Source organism: Mercurialis annua, linkage group LG3 (assembly GCF_937616625.2).
Source record: "Mercurialis annua linkage group LG3, ddMerAnnu1.2, whole genome shotgun sequence".
NCBI lineage: Eukaryota > Viridiplantae > Streptophyta > Magnoliopsida > Malpighiales > Euphorbiaceae > Mercurialis > Mercurialis annua.
The window spans coordinates 69,531,910-69,552,213 of NC_065572.1; the positions used below are offsets into that span (position 1 = coordinate 69,531,910).

The following is a 20,304-nucleotide window of genomic DNA, read 5'->3' on the forward strand; positions in this document are numbered from 1 at the left end:
GCAGAAGTTTAGATTAACTTCTCAAAATAACAAACGAGTTTAGATTAACTCTACAACTAAAGAAAAGCAATGGTCAAAAGATCATTATATTAACAGAAGCAAAATTACAAAGGATCCGCCTACGATCCAATACAAAAATAAGGCAAAAGCAAAAAAAAAAATACAAAAAAAGAAGAAAACAAAAATTAAGCCTTCTTCAGAGCATCTTGCTTCTGCTTATCAAGCTTCGCCTTCACCTCCTTCGCCAAAGAAGCAGGATCCAACTGATTGACTCCAGAAAGATCGACGCCTGGATTCTGCTCCCGCAGCTTTGCCCCGATCGCCAACCGGTACTGAGTCATGACTTGGGAATAAAAGCTCCCAGAGTCACCCAATCGCCGGCGGAGACGCTCCTCTTCTTTCTTCAGATCATCCCTCTCCTTAGTGAGAGCACCTGAAGAAGACTGTAGAGACTCGACTTCCTCGGACAAAGTTCGAACCCGAGCCTCTAAAGCGGAAATCTCCCGAGTCTTGGCAGATACGGAAGACCTCAGCTGCTGGATCAGACCAGTCGCCTCGCCAGCCTCCTCCTCCATCTTCTGTCTCTCGGAGAGCCAGGATTCGGAATCCTTCTGAAGCTTCTTCAGTTGATCCACTGCATCCCTTCGGCGGCGCTCCAAAACAGCGATGGACTGGACCACCTGAGAAAGAAAGCAACAAATAAGAAAAAAAGAGAAGCAAATCATAATATAAAACAAAAGAAAAAAAGCATACCGAAAAACCGCCGAGACAGGCGAACTCAGCCAAATTATCGCCATGTTCGCGATCAATGGACTCAATGTCCTCTTTTATCATAACATTCTCCATGCAAGCATGAAGAATGGCGACGTTTGAAAGTCGAGGCGGATCCTGCGCGTCCGCCCAAGCCGCAAACCGAGGTGCCTCCTCGAAAGACACCCCAGAAGATTTCTTCTTCTTGGGACGCTTGGCAGAAGCTCCAGCCTGGTCCTCAGCAGGACGCTTCTGACCGCCGGTAGGCAACCCCTTCAGAGAAGGAGCTGATTCCTTCGAAGGAAGCAAAGGCGACTCAGAAGTCGCAGCAGGAACTTGATCGCCGGAAGCAAGACCAAGATCCACCGGATTAGGCGTTGGATCCGGTACGGCGACCGAAGACGGATTAGGAACGCCACTGGTGACCTCGCCCATATCTACAGTCATATCGACATGAAAATTGTCAAGCAAATGTTCAAGAGAAGTCGACATCCTACAAAACAAAAACATAACAACAAAAGATTAGAAAAATACCTTCCAAAGGAAGACCCGCCAAAAGTATTTCACGGCGACTCAAATACTGTTCTAAAAGAACGCTGTACTTGGGCTTGTCAAAACGACAATCCGACAGCAAAGACAGGGCGAAGTCCTTCTCCCCATCATCCAGATCAGGTACATTAGTAAGCGAAACCTTACTAGAAGTAAAACTCCGCGAAAAAGAGGAGAAAGAAGAGTGCTGAACCAAGAAAAACTTAGGGGTCCAACCCTTCAAAGAAGAAGGAAGACTAAAAAGAGATCGATTCGGTCGACCACCAGCAAAAATAAATTCCTCACCCTTTCGGCGGGAGAAAACATAAAAATAATTAAAAAGAGCAAGCGAAGGCTCCTGCATCCGAACCCTACACGATTCCATAAAAGAACAAAGAAGGCGAATCGCGTTCGGATGCAGTTGACCCAAAGGAACACCTAAATTATGACAGACCTCTACGATTAAAGACTCTAAGGGAAACCTAAGACCCGCTAAAAGTTGCTCATGAAAAATTACTATCTTGGAAGGCGAATCGGTGCTATGATTCGCCCGACACGATTTTGCTGGTCTCAGAATAACATACGACTCAGGAAAGTCAAATTCCTCGGCATACCCAAGTATCTGTTCTCTTGACAAGGAGCTCCGGGTATACTCTAGCTCGTCACGAGCACCCTTCGCCCCCTCAGTTACTTCTGACATTTTAAAATTTTTAAAATGGGGGGGAAACACGGAATGATGATGAAATTAAAACTCTAAAAGATCAAAAGAAAGGAAAAGACGAAGAACAAGACGAAGAACAAGAAGAACAGAAGGAATAAAATCAAAATTGAAGAACTACCAGGAAATTAAATTAGAGAAAAGGTAAAATACCTCGCAAGCAAATACGCAGGATCAAAAGAAAGGTAAGGAGCAACTTGAAAACGAGGAATCTTGACAGCAGAAGAAGGAAACCCACAAAAAGCTTGAAGAAATCGAAGGTTAGCAGTTGCAGAGAAAGCAAAGGTTGAAAAAAGAAAGAAAATGAAAGAAAATGAGCAATTATATAGCCTGAATCAAAGAAACTGAAAAGACGAGATCCCATAATTACAAATACTAATAGCGCACGAAGACACTTGTCATTCATCCAGTTATAACCCTCTACTGATGGACGACACGTGGCAACACAGAATCTTACTAAAGAAGAAACGTCACCCACAAACATATGAAACGACTCGCCAGGAATACAAAACGACTCGCCCGTATAAGAGAACTCAGCTCCAAAAGAGCCAAAATCCACTAAGGCATAAATGCCAAACTACTTCAGCTCACTTGCGGGGGGGCTAATGATGGATACCGAATCCTACTGTAAGTATAATGGAGCCGAGTTGCAGGAGATCTACTCTCAGGTGACACCGGACTCCCCCTGAAGACCGAAAAGGTATGAAGGAGATGCCGAATCTCTAAGATTCGGTAACACGCTAATAAAGACCGAATCCCACATGATCCGCCAAGAGCGCGTCAGGCCCGGGATTCGGGTAAACGACTAAATATGGAAATCTTGTCCTATTTGGACACAAACACTACATATGGAAGGATAAACTCTACTTTAGGAAGATAAGACTATTTAGGAAGACGTTCATAAATAGGACTCTTATCAGATTAAGGTAGATCCCGACAAATCAGGAGAATCTCTACAATACGGCCGAATCCCTACAAAGTAGGATTCACCTGCCTAATACAACTCTACTAGGTATATTCGACTACTATAAAAGGAGCACGAGGTATGCCTAGAATCACAATTACATTCATATACTCAAAACGCTGCTCAAAGCTCTAGACTGACTTTAGCATCGGAGAGTTAATCGGACAACCACCGTCCGGTTAGCTTCTACCCTGTTTTGCAGGTTCACTCACCGGTTCAGAAGGCAGACTCCATCAATTACTTAATAATTAATTATTTTTTGGATTATTATTAAATATTAAACTAAATAAATAAAAATAAAAGAAAAAGTTTATATATGAAAAATATAAAATACTTTTTAAGTGAAATCTTATAAAAAAAAAATTAAAATTTTGAAATGGGATAAAGAAATTACTTAATTACTTATAACTTATGTATGGTTTAGTAGTAAGTAAGAAAACATCAGGTATTTCTCAATAATTACTATCTCGAGTCATGGAAATAAGTTAACACCAGCTACTTTCTAGAGTCAATTAGATAGTAAAAATATAATTAAACTAATTAATCAATAACCAGCTCACTCTTGCATAGTTGCTAACCAAATTAATCAATTTATCTAACTTATTAATTCATCCTAAGGACAATTAACTAAAGTTTACCCCGTTTTTATGTTATTAACTATTTAGATTATGAAAGCTCTCTCAAGTTCCTAAACACGAACTAGAGTTTAATTGGCTAAAGTATACTTAGCAATAAGCATAAATAATGAATATACAAAACTAAGAACAATCATACTTCAATTAAATAAGCATATTTCAATGTCTCCTAACTAAAGGTTTAACTATTCATAATTAAATTAAGAAAAAATTTGATAAAGGAAAACATAAGAAAGAGTTCAAACACAATGAGAATAAACACCCAATGTTGTTGACTTCAATTCAATTGCACCTTTTCAATTCCAATTGATGGTTACAAGTGATAAGTGATGGAGTCTGCCTTCTGAACCGGTGAGTGAACCTGCAAAACAGGGTAGAAGCTAACCGGACGGTGGTTGTCCGATTAACTCTCCGATGCTAAAGTCAGTCTAGAGCTTTGAGCAGCGTTTTGAGTATATGAATGTAATTGTGATTCTAGGCATACCTCGTGCTCCTTTTATAGTAGTCGAATATACCTAGTAGAGTTGTATTAGGCAGGTGAATCCTACTTTGTAGGGATTCGGCCGTATTGTAGAGATTCTCCTGATTTGTCGGGATCTACCTTAATCTGATAAGAGTCCTATTTATGAACGTCTTCCTAAATAGTCTTATCTTCCTAAAGTAGAGTTTATCCTTCCATATGTAGTGTTTGTGTCCAAATAGGACAAGATTTCCATATTTAGTCGTTTACCCCGAATCCCGGGCCTGACGCGCTCTTGGCGGATCATGTGGGATTCGGTCTTTATTAGCGTGTTACCGAATCTTAGAGATTCGGCATCTCCTTCATACCTTTTCGGTCTTCAGGGGGAGTCCGGTGTCACCTGAGAGTAGATCTCCTGCAACTCGGCTCCATTATACTTACAGTAGGATTCGGTATCCATCATTAGCCCCCCCGCAAGTGAGCTGAAGTAGTTTGGCATTTATGCCTTAGTGGATTTTGGCTCTTTTGGAGCTGAGTTCTCTTATACGGGCGAGTCGTTTTGTATTCCTGGCGAGTCGTTTCATATGTTTGTGGGTGACGTTTCTTCTTTAGTAAGATTCTGTGTTGCCACGTGTCGTCCATCAGTAGAGGGTTATAACTGGATGAATGACAAGTGTCTTCGTGCGCTATTAGTATTTGTAATTATGGGATCTCGTCTTTTCAGTTTCTTTGATTCAGGCTATATAATTGCTCATTTTCTTTCATTTTCTTTCTTTTTTCAACCTTTGCTTTCTCTGCAACTGCTAACCTTCGATTTCTTCAAGCTTTTTGTGGGTTTCCTTCTTCTGCTGTCAAGATTCCTCGTTTTCAAGTTGCTCCTTACCTTTCTTTTGATCCTGCGTATTTGCTTGCGAGGTATTTTACCTTTTCTCTAATTTAATTTCCTGGTAGTTCTTCAATTTTGATTTTATTCCTTCTGTTCTTCTTGTTCTTCGTCTTGTTCTTCGTCTTTTCCTTTCTTTTGATCTTTTAGAGTTTTAATTTCATCATCATTCCGTGTTTCCCCCCCATTTTAAAAATTTTAAAATGTCAGAAGTAACTGAGGGGGCGAAGGGTGCTCGTGACGAGCTAGAGTATACCCGGAGCTCCTTGTCAAGAGAACAGATACTTGGGTATGCCGAGGAATTTGACTTTCCTGAGTCGTATGTTATTCTGAGACCAGCAAAATCGTGTCGGGCGAATCATAGCACCAATTCGCCTTCCAAGATAGTAATTTTTCATGAGCAACTTTTAGCGGGTCTTAGGTTTCCCTTAGAGTCTTTAATCGTAGAGGTCTGTCATAATTTAGGTGTTCCTTTGGGTCAACTGCATCCGAACGCGATTCGCCTTCTTTGTTCTTTTATGGAATCGTGTAGGGTTCGGATGCAGGAGCCTTCGCTTGCTCTTTTTAATTATTTTTATGTTTTCTCCCGCCGAAAGGGTGAGGAATTTATTTTTGCTGGTGGTCGACCGAATCGATCTCTTTTTAGTCTTCCTTCTTCTTTGAAGGGTTGGACCCCTAAGTTTTTCTTGGTTCAGCACTCTTCTTTCTCCTCTTTTTCGCGGAGTTCTACTTCTAGTAAGGTTTCGCTTACTAATGTACCTGATCTGGATGATGGGGAGAAGGACTTCGCCCTGTCTTTGCTGTCGGATTGTCGTTTTGACAAGCCCAAGTACAGCGTTCTTTTAGAACAGTATTTGAGTCGCCGTGAAATACTTTTGGCGGGTCTTCCTTTGGAAGGTATTTTTCTAATCTTTTGTTGTTATGTTTTTGTTTTGTAGGATGTCGACTTCTCTTGAACATTTGCTTGACAATTTTCATGTCGATATGACTGTAGATATGGGCGAGGTCACCAGTGGCGTTCCTAATCCGTCTTCGGTCGTCGTACCGGATCCAACGCCTAATCCGGTGGATCTTGGTCTTGCTTCCGGCGATCAAGTTCCTGCTGCGACTTCTGAGTCGCCTTTGCTTCCTTCGAAGGAATCAGCTCCTTCTCTGAAGGGGTTGCCTACCGGCGGTCAGAAGCATCCTGCTGAGGACCAGGCTGGAGCTTCTGCCAAGCGTCCCAAGAAGAAGAAATCTTCTGGGGTGTCTTTCGAGGAGGCACCTCGGTTTGCGGCTTGGGCGGACGCGCAGGATCCGCCTCGACTTTCAAACGTCGCCATTCTTCATGCTTGCATGGAGAATGTTATGATAAAAGAGGACATTGAGTCCATTGATCGCGAACATGGCGATAATTTGGCTGAGTTCGCCTGTCTCGGCGGTTTTTCGGTATGCTTTTTTTCTTTTGTTTTATATTATGATTTGCTTCTCTTTTTTTCTTATTTGTTGCTTTCTTTCTCAGGTGGTCCAGTCCATCGCTGTTTTGGAGCGCCGCCGAAGGGATGCAGTGGATCAACTGAAGAAGCTTCAGAAGGATTCCGAATCCTGGCTCTCCGAGAGACAGAAGATGGAGGAGGAGGCTGGCGAGGCGACTGGTCTGATCCAGCAGCTGAGGTCTTCCGTATCTGCCAAGACTCGGGAGATTTCCGCTTTAGAGGCTCGGGTTCGAACTTTGTCCGAGGAAGTCGAGTCTCTACAGTCTTCTTCAGGTGCTCTCACTAAGGAGAGGGATGATCTGAAGAAAGAAGAGGAGCGTCTCCGCCGGCGATTGGGTGACTCTGGGAGCTTTTATTCCCAAGTCATGACTCAGTACCGGTTGGCGATCGGGGCAAAGCTGCGGGAGCAGAATCCAGGCGTCGATCTTTCTGGAGTCAATCAGTTGGATCCTGCTTCTTTGGCGAAGGAGGTGAAGGCGAAGCTTGATAAGCAGAAGCAAGATGCTCTGAAGAAGGCTTAATTTTTGTTTTCTTCTTTTTTTGTATTTTTTTTTTTTGCTTTTGCCTTATTTTTGTATTGGATCGTAGGCGGATCCTTTGTAATTTTGCTTCTGTTAATATAATGATCTTTTGACCATTGCTTTTCTTTAGTTGTAGAGTTAATCTAAACTCGTTTGTTATTTTGAGAAGTTAATCTAAACTTCTGCTGGTGTAATTTATTTGTAGGTCCGAATGGATCCTTTTATTTATTTGACTCGGACGAGTCTAAATTATTTTTTTTTAACTAAGATTCAAACGACTCTTGTTAAATTGTATGTATTAGGTCTCGAGCGAGCCTATAAGATTTGTTTCGCCAAATCGCCTTTTATTTCAAAAATGGAAATAATTACAAGCCATGAATTTATTGATAATACTTTCTCAGGTGTTCTACATTCCAATATCTGGGTACCATGGACCCAGTTATTGTCTTTAGTCTATATGCGCCTTTGCCAGTAGCTTCTTCTATGATGAAGGGGCCTTCCCAATTAGCTTGCATTTTCTTTACTCCTGCGTTTCCTCTGCCAACTTCCGCGTTTCGTAAGACCAGATCGCCTCTTTGAAATTATCTAAATTTCATTCTTTTGTTATGGTATTTTGCGGCTTGCTTCTTGTATGTAGCGGCTCGGGCTGCCGCTTCATCCCTTCTCTCCTCTAGTAGGTCTAGACATAGTCTTGTTCTAGCCTCATTGGTTTCTTCTTCTAGATAGTTTACTCTGATACTGGGTATACCAATTTCTACTGGAATTACTGCTTCAGTGCCGTAGGCGAGCCTGAAAGGTGTTTCGCCAGTTCCTTTTCTAGGAGTTGTTCTGTATGCCCATAGAACGCTGTATAATTCTTCTGCCCAGTTCTCCTTATACTGAGAAAGTCTCTTTTTTATTCCTTGTGCTATGGTTCGGTTGGTGACTTCTGTCATTCCGTTTGTCTGAGGGTGCGCCACCGAAGTAAATTTCAAATTGATCATTAGTCCTTTGCAAAATGCCTTGAACCGCTTGCAATTGAATTGTTTGCCGTTGTCTGCTATTACAGTGTGGGGTATGCCGAATCGGCATATTACTTCGTTCTTGAAGAATTCCTCTACTTTGGCTGCGGTGATGGTTGCGACAGGTGCTACCTCTACCCATTTTGTGAAGTGCTCTATTGCGACGATTAGGAATTTCACTTGATGTTTTCCCGTTTCGAACGGTCCAACTATGTCAATCCCCCAAGTGGCGAACGGCCATGGGCTTTCCATTGGTCCTTGAGGCACTGCCGGTACACGACTGATGTTGTCGTGTCTTTGGCATTTATCACATTTCTTGACTAATGCTTTTGCGTCTTCTTTGATGGTCGGCCAGTAGTATCCCTGGAGTATTGTTTTTCTTGCCATGGTGACTGCTCCTTCGTGCGCGCCGCATATTCCTTCGTGGATTTCCTTTAAGATGGATTCTCCTGTCTGAGGCGAGACACACCTAGACCATGGATGAGTTAATGAGGTTCGGTAAAGAACTCCATTGTGAAAAGAGTAGTTGGCAGATTTTCTGATGGTGCGAATGGCTTCGACTCTGTCTGTTGGTAACTCGCCGCGGTCTAGATATTTGATCAGTGGAGTCATCCAGGAGTCGGCCTCCTCGATTGCCATGACTTCTGTTTTTCTGGTGCTTGGTGATTCGAGAATTTCTTTTAGCTGCATTTTAGTGAATAGATCTCCAAGTTCTGACGCTGATTTGGCGATGGCGTCGGCTTCGGTGTTTTCCTCTCTCGGGATTTGAATGATTTTCCATTGTCCTCCTTGTGCTTCCAGCTGTTGGAGCTGTGTTTTGACTTGACTCAGGTATTCGATCATCCCTGTTTCTTTGGCTTGATATTCTCCCTTGACCTGATTTACCACCAGCTGGGAGTCGCTATAGATCTTTAGGATTTCCGTTCTTATTTCTAATGCGAGGCCGAGGCCTGCGATTAGGGCTTCATACTCAGCTACATTGTTGCTGGCGGCGAATTGGATGTTTACTCCATATTCGATCCTGATTTTTTCGGGTCCTTTGAGGATGGCTCCTGCTCCAGCTCCTTTTTCATTCGACGCTCCATCTACGTGGAGTTCCCATACCAAGGCTGGTTTGGGTTGGCCAGTCTCGGTTGGAGTTATTTCTGCTACGAAGTCCGCCAAAGCTTGTGCTTTCAGAGTCGGGCGAGGTTCGTATCTTATGTCGTGTTCGCTGAGTTGGATGGACCAGTGGACTAATCTTCCGGAGGTTTCTGGTCGTTGGATCGCCTTTCGCAATGGTTGATTTGTTCTTACCACAACGTTGTGACTTTGGAAGTAGTATCTCAGCTTTTTAGCTGTGGTCAGTACGGCAAGTGCCATTTTTTCGATCTCGGGGTATCGTGTCTCCGCACCCTTCAGGACTCGACTAATGTAGTAGATTGGCTTCATCTCGTTATCTTCCTCCCTTACCAGCACTGTCCCAATGGTCTCGTGCGTGGTGCTGATGTATAGGTATAGTGTCTCCCCTTTCAGCGGTCTGCTTAGCAATGGAGGGGTGACGAGGAACTTCTTTATTTCTTCAAAAGCGTTCTCGCAGTCTTCATTCCATTCAAATTTTTGTGTTCCTTTGAGGGCTTTGAAGAAAGGCAAGCATCTTTTTGCTGAGCAAGACATGAATCTACCGAGTGCTGTGATTCGCCCGTTGAGTTTTTGGACTTCGTTTATGCTTCTTGGTGCCTTCATATCCATAATTGCCTTGATCTTTTCGGGGTTCGCCTCTATTCCTCTTTGAGATATCATAAATCCCAGGAATTTCCCGCCTTGTACGCCGAACGTGCATTTGTCAGGGTTCAGCTTCATTCCGAACTTATTTAGTATGTTGAATGTTTCTTCAAGATCTTTTGCATGGGTTTCTTCCTTCTCGCTCTTGATGATTAGGTCGTCTACATACACCTGGACTCGTTTTCCTATCTCGTCTTTGAACATGAAATTCATAAGTCTTTGGTATGTTGCTCCAGCATTTTTCAGGCCGAAAGGCATTGCCGTGTAGCAGTAAGTTCCTCCCTCTGTGATGAATGAAGTCTTTTCTTGGTCTTGCTCCTTCATCTGAATTTGGTGGTAGCCTTGAGCTGCGTCGGCTAGGCTATACATCGCGTGTCCAGCAGTAGAGTCCACGAGTTGATCGATATCCGGGAGAGGGTAGCTATCTTTAGGACACGCTTTGTTTAGATCGGTGTAATCCACACACATTCTATTTTTTCCGTTGGCTTTCTTTACGATCACTACGTTAGCTACCCATTCGGGGTAGTGGACTTCTCGTATGAATCCTGCTTTCTCCAGTTTTTCTACTTCTTCAGCGATTATTTTCTGTTTTTCTTCCGAGAACTTCCTTTTCTTTTGCTTCACTGGGTTCGCCGCTTCTGCTACATTTAGATCATGAGTAATGACTTGGGGGTCTATTCCGACTATTTCTGATGCGTTAGCAGCGAAGGTTTTGACGTTGTTTTTCAGCATGGCCATGATTTCGCTTTCGGTCTTCGGGTTCATGTTTGCGCCGAGATTTACTCTTTTCTCCTCGTCGAGTTGGAGTTTCTTTGTTTCGCCTTCTGGTGCTGTTTCTTTTTCTTCGATGTCGTGATTAAGGATTTCTTCTATTGCCATTGCTTCGCCTGATTCTTTTATTGCTTGCTCGTAGCACTTTTTCGCCTCGGCTCGGTTTCCTTGTATCGTGATAATTCCTTGTTTCGTCGGTATCTTCATGGTTAATGCCTTTATGCTTGTCACGGCAGCTGAGTCGTGGAGGAATTGTAATACCCCAAAATATTTAATTAGCTAATTGGACCACGTGTCCAGTTTTGATTCGCCAGAGTGGTGATATCAGAAGAATTTTTGAAAAGATAAAGTAAATAAGTTTCAAGTAGGTCGGTTTTGAGAAGTTAACTATGAGAAAATTAAGGTTATATTTCAATTCTAAAGTTAGAATTGGAATTAATAGGAAAAATGTCAAGAAAAGTCTAAAATGAAGTACAGGGACCAAAGTGGTAAGTTAGCCACTTTGTGTCGAAAATAGAAATATGGGATTTTGACGGGAAAGTGTTATTATCGGGCTTTGTATTATTTATAGGATATAAATAATACGTATAAGTCGTAATAAAAGAATTTAACGATTTAGTTATGGACTAAATCGTATAAAAGAGAAGTTTAAAGGATAAATGATAAGAAACAAAAAGAACAAGGATCAAAGTGGGCTTTTAGCCAAACAATATAAGAAAGGAAATATGAAATGAAGATCAGAGAAGGATCGAGAGGAAACAGAAGCTTCATTCGTTCGATATCGTCGTTTCGCCGCCGTTTCTCCGTACGACGTCCGATTCGCGTGATTCAAGCGGCGATTTCTTCAGAACCGAAAGCTCTATCACCTCCGGCCATCAAATTAAGGTAAAAGGTCGGGTTTTGGTATGAAAGTGATGGTTTTGATGGCTGTTTTAATGAGATTATGATTTAAGCATGAATTTGACGTTTTTGGGTTTAATATGGCGTTTTTGAAGAAACCGAGATATGGGTATTGAGCGTGGGTATGTTTAGCACGTCGGGATTGTGGCGAAACCCCGGAAAATCTGATTTCCGGGGCTGTGCACGTGGTACACGACCGTGTACCACGGGTGCACGAACGTGTACTGATGTACACGAACGTGCACCTAGCGAGGTACACGATCGTGTACTGAAGTACACGAACGTGTACTTCTCATGGTACACGAACGTGTACAATGAGTACACGAACGTGTACCCCTGAGGTGCACGAACGTGTACTTGGTTGCACGATCGTGCACCCACCAAAGCGCACACCCGTGCACCCCAACTCGCCCCCACGCGTATATAAACTGTAATTGACTTAAGTGTTTGACGTTTAGAGTAATTGGACGCTAAAGGACAGATTTCGGACTTGGAAAGTTATTAATCTCGAGATTTTCTCGACATTTTAAATGAATAATAATAATGGAAACGTCAAGGGCGTTAGGCGATTTTCAATTATGAGATATAGTATTCGCTAAGTCGTTTATACGACTAGTGATATTGAATACGTAAACAAGTATAAAATGAAACTGAAGTATAAAACCTAAAAGTATTATACGTATAAGAATACGAGAATCACGTCTAACTATTAACGATTTATCAGACGTGTCAGCGAGTAGTGGAAGCAGTAGAGGCGGACTAGCGAGAGCGTACTATCAAATCGATCATATCATTTCTTGGATTTCGGTCACTGTGAGTTGCATTTTACTTTCGTGTATTATCAATTGATACTATTTTGGTATTATTATCTATATGCTGTTGATATGCATCGCATTATATATATATATTTGAATTACTGATATGTTATATGCTTTGAATAAGTTTTTACGTACAAGAACCTAGTATACGATCCAACGAAACTAGCTACCTATTGGGTGTCAATAGGCTGTGTGATCACCAGTAATGTGTCAGTCTAGCGTGTCTGACTAAGAGGTACGATTTGATATGCATGGATGATATGATTATGAAAGTTAGAATATGAATTTGATACGAGAGTGAACTCGGTTAAAATAACCTGAGCCCCACGAGAGTGAACTCGGTTAGAGTAACCTGAGCCCCGTATCTAGTGCCACTTTGGGATTAAGAGATATGTCCTGACTGACGTGGTTGAACGTGAACGCTCCCGGGTCAGACCATTGGAATCAGTATGATTTGAATAATAGTGAGTTACGTTATGTTTCAGGATTTTAGTTTCGAAAGGATCGAGTACTTGTTCATATGTATTTTTGTATTAATGTTGATTTAAAATGCGATGCTATGTTTCTATAATAGTACCGTTAGTAAATGCATACTCACTCAGTATTTTCCCAAATACTGACCCCTCACCTTTGATGTCTTCCAGGTGCTTAGCTTGTGGACCTAGCTAGAGGCCAATTTTGGAGTACAGAAGTCATCCGTATATGTTAGTTTATGACTTCTGTGAGTGCTGCAGTAGCGGTCCTGTGTCAACAGAATAGTAGCCTAGTCAGCAGTTTATTTTGATTGTATATATCAACTGCTGTATTTGTCTATATGCTTTTTGATAGGCTACGTACGTTGTATATAATCCACGGCCCCAGATGCCAGTGAGATGTTTGATATACTAACTGATGTATATAGTACCGCGAGGCCAGTTCGTACAGGGTACGGTAATTAGAGCCCGCGAGGTTTTGAAACAGTTAGTGTATATATTTGGTTATATATTATATATATGTGTAATTGCTTCCGTTGTTTGTTGTTATTTGTTTATATTATATTTGCGAAAAATTAATTATGATTTTAGGCTTGCTACGGGTTCCGGAGCTACCACTCCCGTTCCCTAGCGCCGGTTGCGGCTCAATAGTTTTGGGTCGTGACAATGTTGGTATCAGAGCAGTTTGGTCCAGTTACCACTGCAAGTTTGTTTCAATGTTTGTTTGAGAGCAGTTTGGTCCAGTTACCACTGCTAGAGTTGTCAGATTGTTTGTTTGACTGAGAGTATTTGTCAGTAAGTATACCTAGGAACTACTGCAGCAAGAGTCATACTGTGGTTGTCTGTAATTGTGTTATGTGTGCATTAGTAGTACGTGGCATTACGCGCGCGGATCAGGACTATTAAGTTAGTAAGTGAATAGTATCTGTTTATACAGACGGCTAAGGCAATTAAGTATGTGTTGCTCGTGCTAAGATATAGAAGGTGGTTACATGTTGCAAATTATGATCGATTGAGAGGGTTAAGTATTTGTTATTCGCACTGAGATTGTTAAGTGATTATCTGCTTGCGAATTACGTGCAGTTGGATTAAATGCTAAATGTTTACAGCATTATATAAGCTGATTTTGGAATTGCGTGTGAAATGGGCTCAGATGGTCGCTTACGTTCGAAATTGTTTCTTTTCAGCATGTCTGGGCAAAACGGAGCTCAGTCGCATGCTGATGAAGAACGGGAGGAAGCGCCTCCTATATTTCAAAACGGGTTTCATAATGAAGTGGGCGAACCATCTGGGGTCCATCAGAATGGATTCCACGCAAATCATGGAGCATCGCCAGAAATATATCAAAATGGCTATATGTCTGTGTCAGAGATAGGTAGTTCTTCTGGAAACCGAGTTAGAATGCATTCACCGGAGATAGAGTACAGTGAAGAAGAGGAAGAGGAACCGGAGGAAGATCCGGAAGAGGATCCTGAAGAAGATCCTGAGGAAGACCCTGAAGAGGATCCTGAGGAAGATCCAGAAGAAGAATTAGAAGAAGAAGCAGAAGAGGGAAATCCTCAGGAAGAAGAGTATGAAGAAGAAGAAGAGTTAGATGAGTTAGACGTCGAGGAATACAGAGGTGACTATTTCTGGTCAGGTGTGCGGAGATATCGCAATTTGAGGGAAGATGCGGACATAGCTAACGGTCAGGCGCAAATAGCCCTAAATCAGGTTAGAAGACAGATGCGTTCTTTTTCTAGAGGGATGTTGACTGTAGGAGCGTACTCTACTGATTTTCTGCGGATGGCAGAGGGAGTCCCTGATCTGAACGAAAGCAATAGGACTATTAATCGTAGGTATGTTAGGGGTTTAGGACCTCAGTTTGATGAGCTGTATGAGCACGTGGACGAACATTTCAGCACGCTTACTACAATGGCCCGTAGGATTGAAACAGAGCATGAATGGTCGGGTGATCCGATACGACCTTATTACTTTAGACGTGAGTACCACCCAGATTACGTCAGTACGTCCTCCAGAACTACAACCAACCCTTATTTTGTGCAAAGAGGTGGACGAAACTCTGGTAGAACAGTTAGGGGCCGACATACAGGCGTAGTCATTAGGGAACCTAACGTTCCGCGTCAGGCACCTCCAGGTATTAGCAATTTATATGCTTTAAGTAATTGTGTTTATGTGTTTGCATTATTGTGTTTATATATTTGCTGCATTGCATAATAGAATGTCAGTAATAGGTTATGCCTATAAGATAAAGCCTCGGAAAGCGAGAACCTATAGGAAGCATTGTAGTTAAACACGCGCCTAATAAAAGAACATATAAACATAACTCATGAAAACAATAATATAATATATACTACATAATACATTTGTAGTGAACGTAATTCCTATATTACGTTCAAGAAGCTGTAAAGGGAAAGATAGATTATTATAAAAGGAAATCGATGCGGAACATCGACACCTGTATTTGTATCTGACGTGGTACAGAGTATTGCAGAAGTGGATATGGTGATTACGGTAATAGAGAATTTTGAATTTAATTGAGTTATCGGAGATATGGAGAAAGAAGTGATGTGACAGACGAACAGTCTGTAAATGACAGAAAAATATGACAGCAGTACAAAAATTTGAAATATACTCAACAAGTATAAAGGAAGCCGTTAATAGTCGCAGAGCGTATAATCTAGAGTAAGACTTACGATTTTATGAAGATTTTGAAAATTTTTATGATTTTTCAAGGTACAATTGTGCTCAGGCATCGCATGTGACATTGCATAACCACGATAGAAATGCATAAAGAATGATTTTCAAAATTTTAAATCATGCATCATATCTTTGTAATGGAAAAAGAAACTGCAATTTTGAGCAACTCCTTGGTGATGAGAGATGTCATCACTCTGAGCAGCAATTGTACTAACGATTTTAATGATTTATGAAAAGTGATTTAGAAAGAGCTGCGCAGCCAAAAGAAGTTTTAAAATCGTGTTGTTCAGTAAGTAAACTCGGATGTAAAGCCCTGCGACAAATAATCAAAGATTCTTAACAGATAAGAATAAAAATTGTGAAAGAAACTCCAATAAAAGAATAGAGCCATGTTAATAATTATTTTAATTCGGCTAATAAAGCTAAAAGAGTGATCATCGGGAAGCATACGCAGATAAGCTGCGATGCACTGGCAAAATTTAAGGATACAGTAATTATCTTTATACAAGAGTAGAAGATGGAACGACAGAGAGTCGTGTTAAAAGAAGAAATATAACGAATACATAAGAGTGATAAGTGTTATGATTATTCTTAGGTTGGGATAAACGAAGCAGCAATCCAGAGTAATAATTGGAGGAAAAAGATTAAAAGTATGAAGGACGAGAAGATGGTAACACGAATGACGAACATCAAGTGATATTCAAAGTATATATAGTGTTATCAATATCAGTAAAGGCACAGAAGTAGAAAGAGAAAGGATACGAAATAATGAAGCATACGATTTTGCAAGATACGAAAGTTTAAATTAGATAAATCAAGAGAGATAATGATGTTATATGATTGGTATTAAGTAAGGTAACTAATATCAGTATCAAGAATTATAAGTTGCGTTAACAGAAAAGAGAAAGGCACACGTATAAACGTACGTGTCAGTAACTGTAAGGATGGTGGATAATATGAAGAAAAGTGTAAAAGTAAAAATGCAAATACCTCAAAATTTAGTAAGGTGATTAGAAAAGTGAAAGTTTTAGAAATATGTCGAAAGGATTGTCAGAATAGAGCAGCAGCAATAGAATTGCTATAAATAAAGGAAAGATGTAACGAATATAACAAATAAAAGACAAGACAAGAGTTGATACTAGTACAAAGAGATCAAGATATAAGTGCTAAGGAAGCATAAAGCGTATAGGACGATAGTGAGTTGAAATTCTTCCTTGACTTTAGAAATTGTAAAGTAAATGGAGTATAAATATTAGAACGATCGGAAAACCCTTCAAAAGAAGACGAGAGATAGAATAAGAAAGAAGTTAAATGAAGATTAGCTAACGAGAAGGATTCTCGAAGTAGTTAGACTTAAAAGAAACATGCGAGATTCATATGAAATTATTATAAATAGAGAATTGTAACATAAAGGAGAGACATTTTTGACTGACAAGTCAATTAATGACTCGAGAAGATTTTTAAGGACTAACTACAGAAAATCAAGGGAGATAAGAATACGGATAGTATCGGTCAAAGAGAATGGCTGTACAAGTTACACGATTAAATGTAACGTGAAGTGAAGCGTTGAAGATAACGGCGAATGATGAAGATTTACGACCGTCAGAACAGCCTGAAGTTCACGATAGCTTAATAAGCCAAAGGAAAGAGAAATAGTAGATAGTAAAGAGTGTATCAGGCTTAGCCATGTTAAGAGACAGTAAATGTGTTAAACGTAAAGTAAGATGAAGAAAATTGATTAAGAAAGAACAAAGTGTCAGCAATGATAGAACAGAGTGAGAAATAGCAAGAACCAGCCAAGAAAGGATAGTGATAGTTACAGGCGATGGGAAAGATCATAACTGCAAGTTATGATTACAAGAGAAAATATTCATAGGAATATGAATAAAATAAGTACGTTATTAAAGATGAAGCGACACGTCGTGACTATTCATGTATAAGGGGGCGAGTAGCAACCTCATGGCTACTAAGAATGAAATGACGAAACAAGAAAACATTAGATTATGATTAATGACAACTAAGTGGCAATGATGTAAGGACTATGACATCAAGAATATGCCCAAGAACAATTCTATCTCGGAAAGGATAACAGATGAGACGAAGGTACCAGTAAGAGGATTCTCGACGATGTAACAGCAAGCAACTATTAAGAGTTGAATAGACAATCAATTAACAACAAGTATGAAGTTATAACTGGGCATGGAAACTAAGAGTTAAGTAAAAAGGAAAAGCTGTAATCAAAACGTATTAATGGACGTCAAGGAAACTGTAAGGATAAGTTAAGATTCCAACAAGATTTATGAAAATTCGAGGACGAATTTTTATAAGGGGGGAAGAATGTAATACCCCAAAATATTTAATTAGCTAATTGGACCACGTGTCCAGTTTTGATTCGCCAGAGTGGTGATATCAGAAGAATTTTTGAAAAGATAAAGTAAATAAGTTTCAAGTAGGTCGGTTTTGAGAAGTTAACTATGAGAAAATTAAGGTTATATTTCAATTCTAAAGTTAGAATTGGAATTAATAGGAAAAATGTCAAGAAAAGTCTAAAATGAAGTACAGGGACCAAAGTGGTAAGTTAGCCACTTTGTGTCGAAAATAGAAATATGGGATTTTGACGGGAAAGTGTTATTATCGGGCTTTGTATTATTTATAGGATATAAATAATACGTATAAGTCGTAATAAAAGAATTTAACGATTTAGTTATGGACTAAATCGTATAAAAGAGAAGTTTAAAGGATAAATGATAAGAAACAAAAAGAACAAGGATCAAAGTGGGCTTTTAGCCAAACAATATAAGAAAGGAAATATGAAATGAAGATCAGAGAAGGATCGAGAGGAAACAGAAGCTTCATTCGTTCGATATCGTCGTTTCGCCGCCGTTTCTCCGTACGACGTCCGATTCGCGTGATTCAAGCGGCGATTTCTTCAGAACCGAAAGCTCTATCACCTCCGGCCATCAAATTAAGGTAAAAGGTCGGGTTTTGGTATGAAAGTGATGGTTTTGATGGCTGTTTTAATGAGATTATGATTTAAGCATGAATTTGACGTTTTTGGGTTTAATATGGCGTTTTTGAAGAAACCGAGATATGGGTATTGAGCGTGGGTATGTTTAGCACGTCGGGATTGTGGCGAAACCCCGGAAAATCTGATTTCCGGGGCTGTGCACGTGGTACACGACCGTGTACCACGGGTGCACGAACGTGTACTGATGTACACGAACGTGCACCTAGCGAGGTACACGATCGTGTACTGAAGTACACGAACGTGTACTTCTCATGGTACACGAACGTGTACAATGAGTACACGAACGTGTACCCCTGAGGTGCACGAACGTGTACTTGGTTGCACGATCGTGCACCCACCAAAGCGCACACCCGTGCACCCCAACTCGCCCCCACGCGTATATAAACTGTAATTGACTTAAGTGTTTGACGTTTAGAGTAATTGGACGCTAAAGGACAGATTTCGGACTTGGAAAGTTATTAATCTCGAGATTTTCTCGACATTTTAAATGAATAATAATAATGGAAACGTCAAGGGCGTTAGGCGATTTTCAATTATGAGATATAGTATTCGCTAAGTCGTTTATACGACTAGTGATATTGAATACGTAAACAAGTATAAAATGAAACTGAAGTATAAAACCTAAAAGTATTATACGTATAAGAATACGAGAATCACGTCTAACTATTAACGATTTATCAGACGTGTCAGCGAGTAGTGGAAGCAGTAGAGGCGGACTAGCGAGAGCGTACTATCAAATCGATCATATCATTTCTTGGATTTCGGTCACTGTGAGTTGCATTTTACTTTCGTGTATTATCAATTGATACTATTTTGGTATTATTATCTATATGCTGTTGATATGCATCGCATTATATATATATATTTGAATTACTGATATGTTATATGCTTTGAATAAGTTTTTACGTACAAGAACCTAGTATACGATCCAACGAAACTAGCTACCTATTGGGTGTCAATAGGCTGTGTGATCACCAGTAATGTGTCAGTCTAGCGTGTCTGACTAAGAGGTACGATTTGATATGCATGGATGATATGATTATGAAAGTTAGAATATGAATTTGATACGAGAGTGAACTCGGTTAAAATAACCTGAGCCCCACGAGAGTGAACTCGGTTAGAGTAACCTGAGCCCCGTATCTAGTGCCACTTTGGGATTAAGAGATATGTCCTGACTGACGTGGTTGAACGTGAACGCTCCCGGGTCAGACCATTGGAATCAGTATGATTTGAATAATAGTGAGTTACGTTATGTTTCAGGATTTTAGTTTCGAAAGGATCGAGTACTTGTTCATATGTATTTTTGTATTAATGTTGATTTAAAATGCGATGCTATGTTTCTATAATAGTACCGTTAGTAAATGCATACTCACTCAGTATTTTCCCAAATACTGACCCCTCACCTTTGATGTCTTCCAGGTGCTTAGCTTGTGGACCTAGCTAGAGGCCAATTTTGGAGTACAGAAGTCATCCGTATATGTTAGTTTATGACTTCTGTGAGTGCTGCAGTAGCGGTCCTGTGTCAACAGAATAGTAGCCTAGTCAGCAGTTTATTTTGATTGTATATATCAACTGCTGTATTTGTCTATATGCTTTTTGATAGGCTACGTACGTTGTATATAATCCACGGCCCCAGATGCCAGTGAGATGTTTGATATACTAACTGATGTATATAGTACCGCGAGGCCAGTTCGTACAGGGTACGGTAATTAGAGCCCGCGAGGTTTTGAAACAGTTAGTGTATATATTTGGTTATATATTATATATATGTGTAATTGCTTCCGTTGTTTGTTGTTATTTGTTTATATTATATTTGCGAAAAATTAATTATAATTTTAGGCTTGCTACGGGTTCCGGAGCTACCACTCCCGTTCCCTAGCGCCGGTTGCGGCTCAATAGTTTTGGGTCGTGACAG

General features: G+C 40.4%; 2 protein-coding genes across 2 annotated transcripts; one reads left to right on the forward strand and one right to left on the reverse strand.

Annotated features, from left to right (window-relative positions):
* Positions 1-86: 86 nt before the first annotated feature.
* LOC126672926 (uncharacterized) lies at positions 87-1,277 on the reverse strand. The gene is made up of 2 exons (XM_050366875.2): positions 754-1,277; positions 87-680 (listed from the first exon to the last, which is right to left on the reverse strand). The coding sequence occupies exons 1-2, from the start codon at positions 1,258-1,260 to the stop codon at positions 186-188; spliced, it is 1,002 nt and encodes a 333-aa protein (XP_050222832.1). The 5' UTR covers positions 1,261-1,277; the 3' UTR covers positions 87-185.
* Positions 1,278-5,922: 4,645 nt separating this feature from the next.
* On the forward strand, positions 5,923-7,038 carry LOC126672927 (uncharacterized). Its single transcript, XM_050366876.2, has 2 exons — positions 5,923-6,366; positions 6,440-7,038. The coding sequence occupies exons 1-2, from the start codon at positions 5,923-5,925 to the stop codon at positions 6,932-6,934; spliced, it is 939 nt and encodes a 312-aa protein (XP_050222833.2). The 3' UTR covers positions 6,935-7,038.
* The last annotated feature ends 13,266 nt before the right edge of the window (positions 7,039-20,304 follow it).

What these genes read in the sequence shown, in the direction of transcription:
- LOC126672926 (XM_050366875.2), bottom strand. Translation starts at nt 1,260, where the DNA reads ATGTTTTTGTTTTGTAGGATGTCGACTTCTCTTGAACATTTGCTTGAC. An exon ending in CCTGTCTCGGCGGTTTTTCG is followed by an intron (nt 681 to 753) that starts GTATGCTTTTTT and finishes TTTCTTTCTCAG; the next exon opens with GTGGTCCAGTCCATCGCTGT.
- LOC126672927 (XM_050366876.2), top strand. Translation starts at nt 5,923, where the DNA reads ATGACTGTAGATATGGGCGAGGTCACCAGTGGCGTTCCTAATCCGTCT. An exon ending in CCTGTCTCGGCGGTTTTTCG is followed by an intron (nt 6,367 to 6,439) that starts GTATGCTTTTTT and finishes TTTCTTTCTCAG; the next exon opens with GTGGTCCAGTCCATCGCTGT.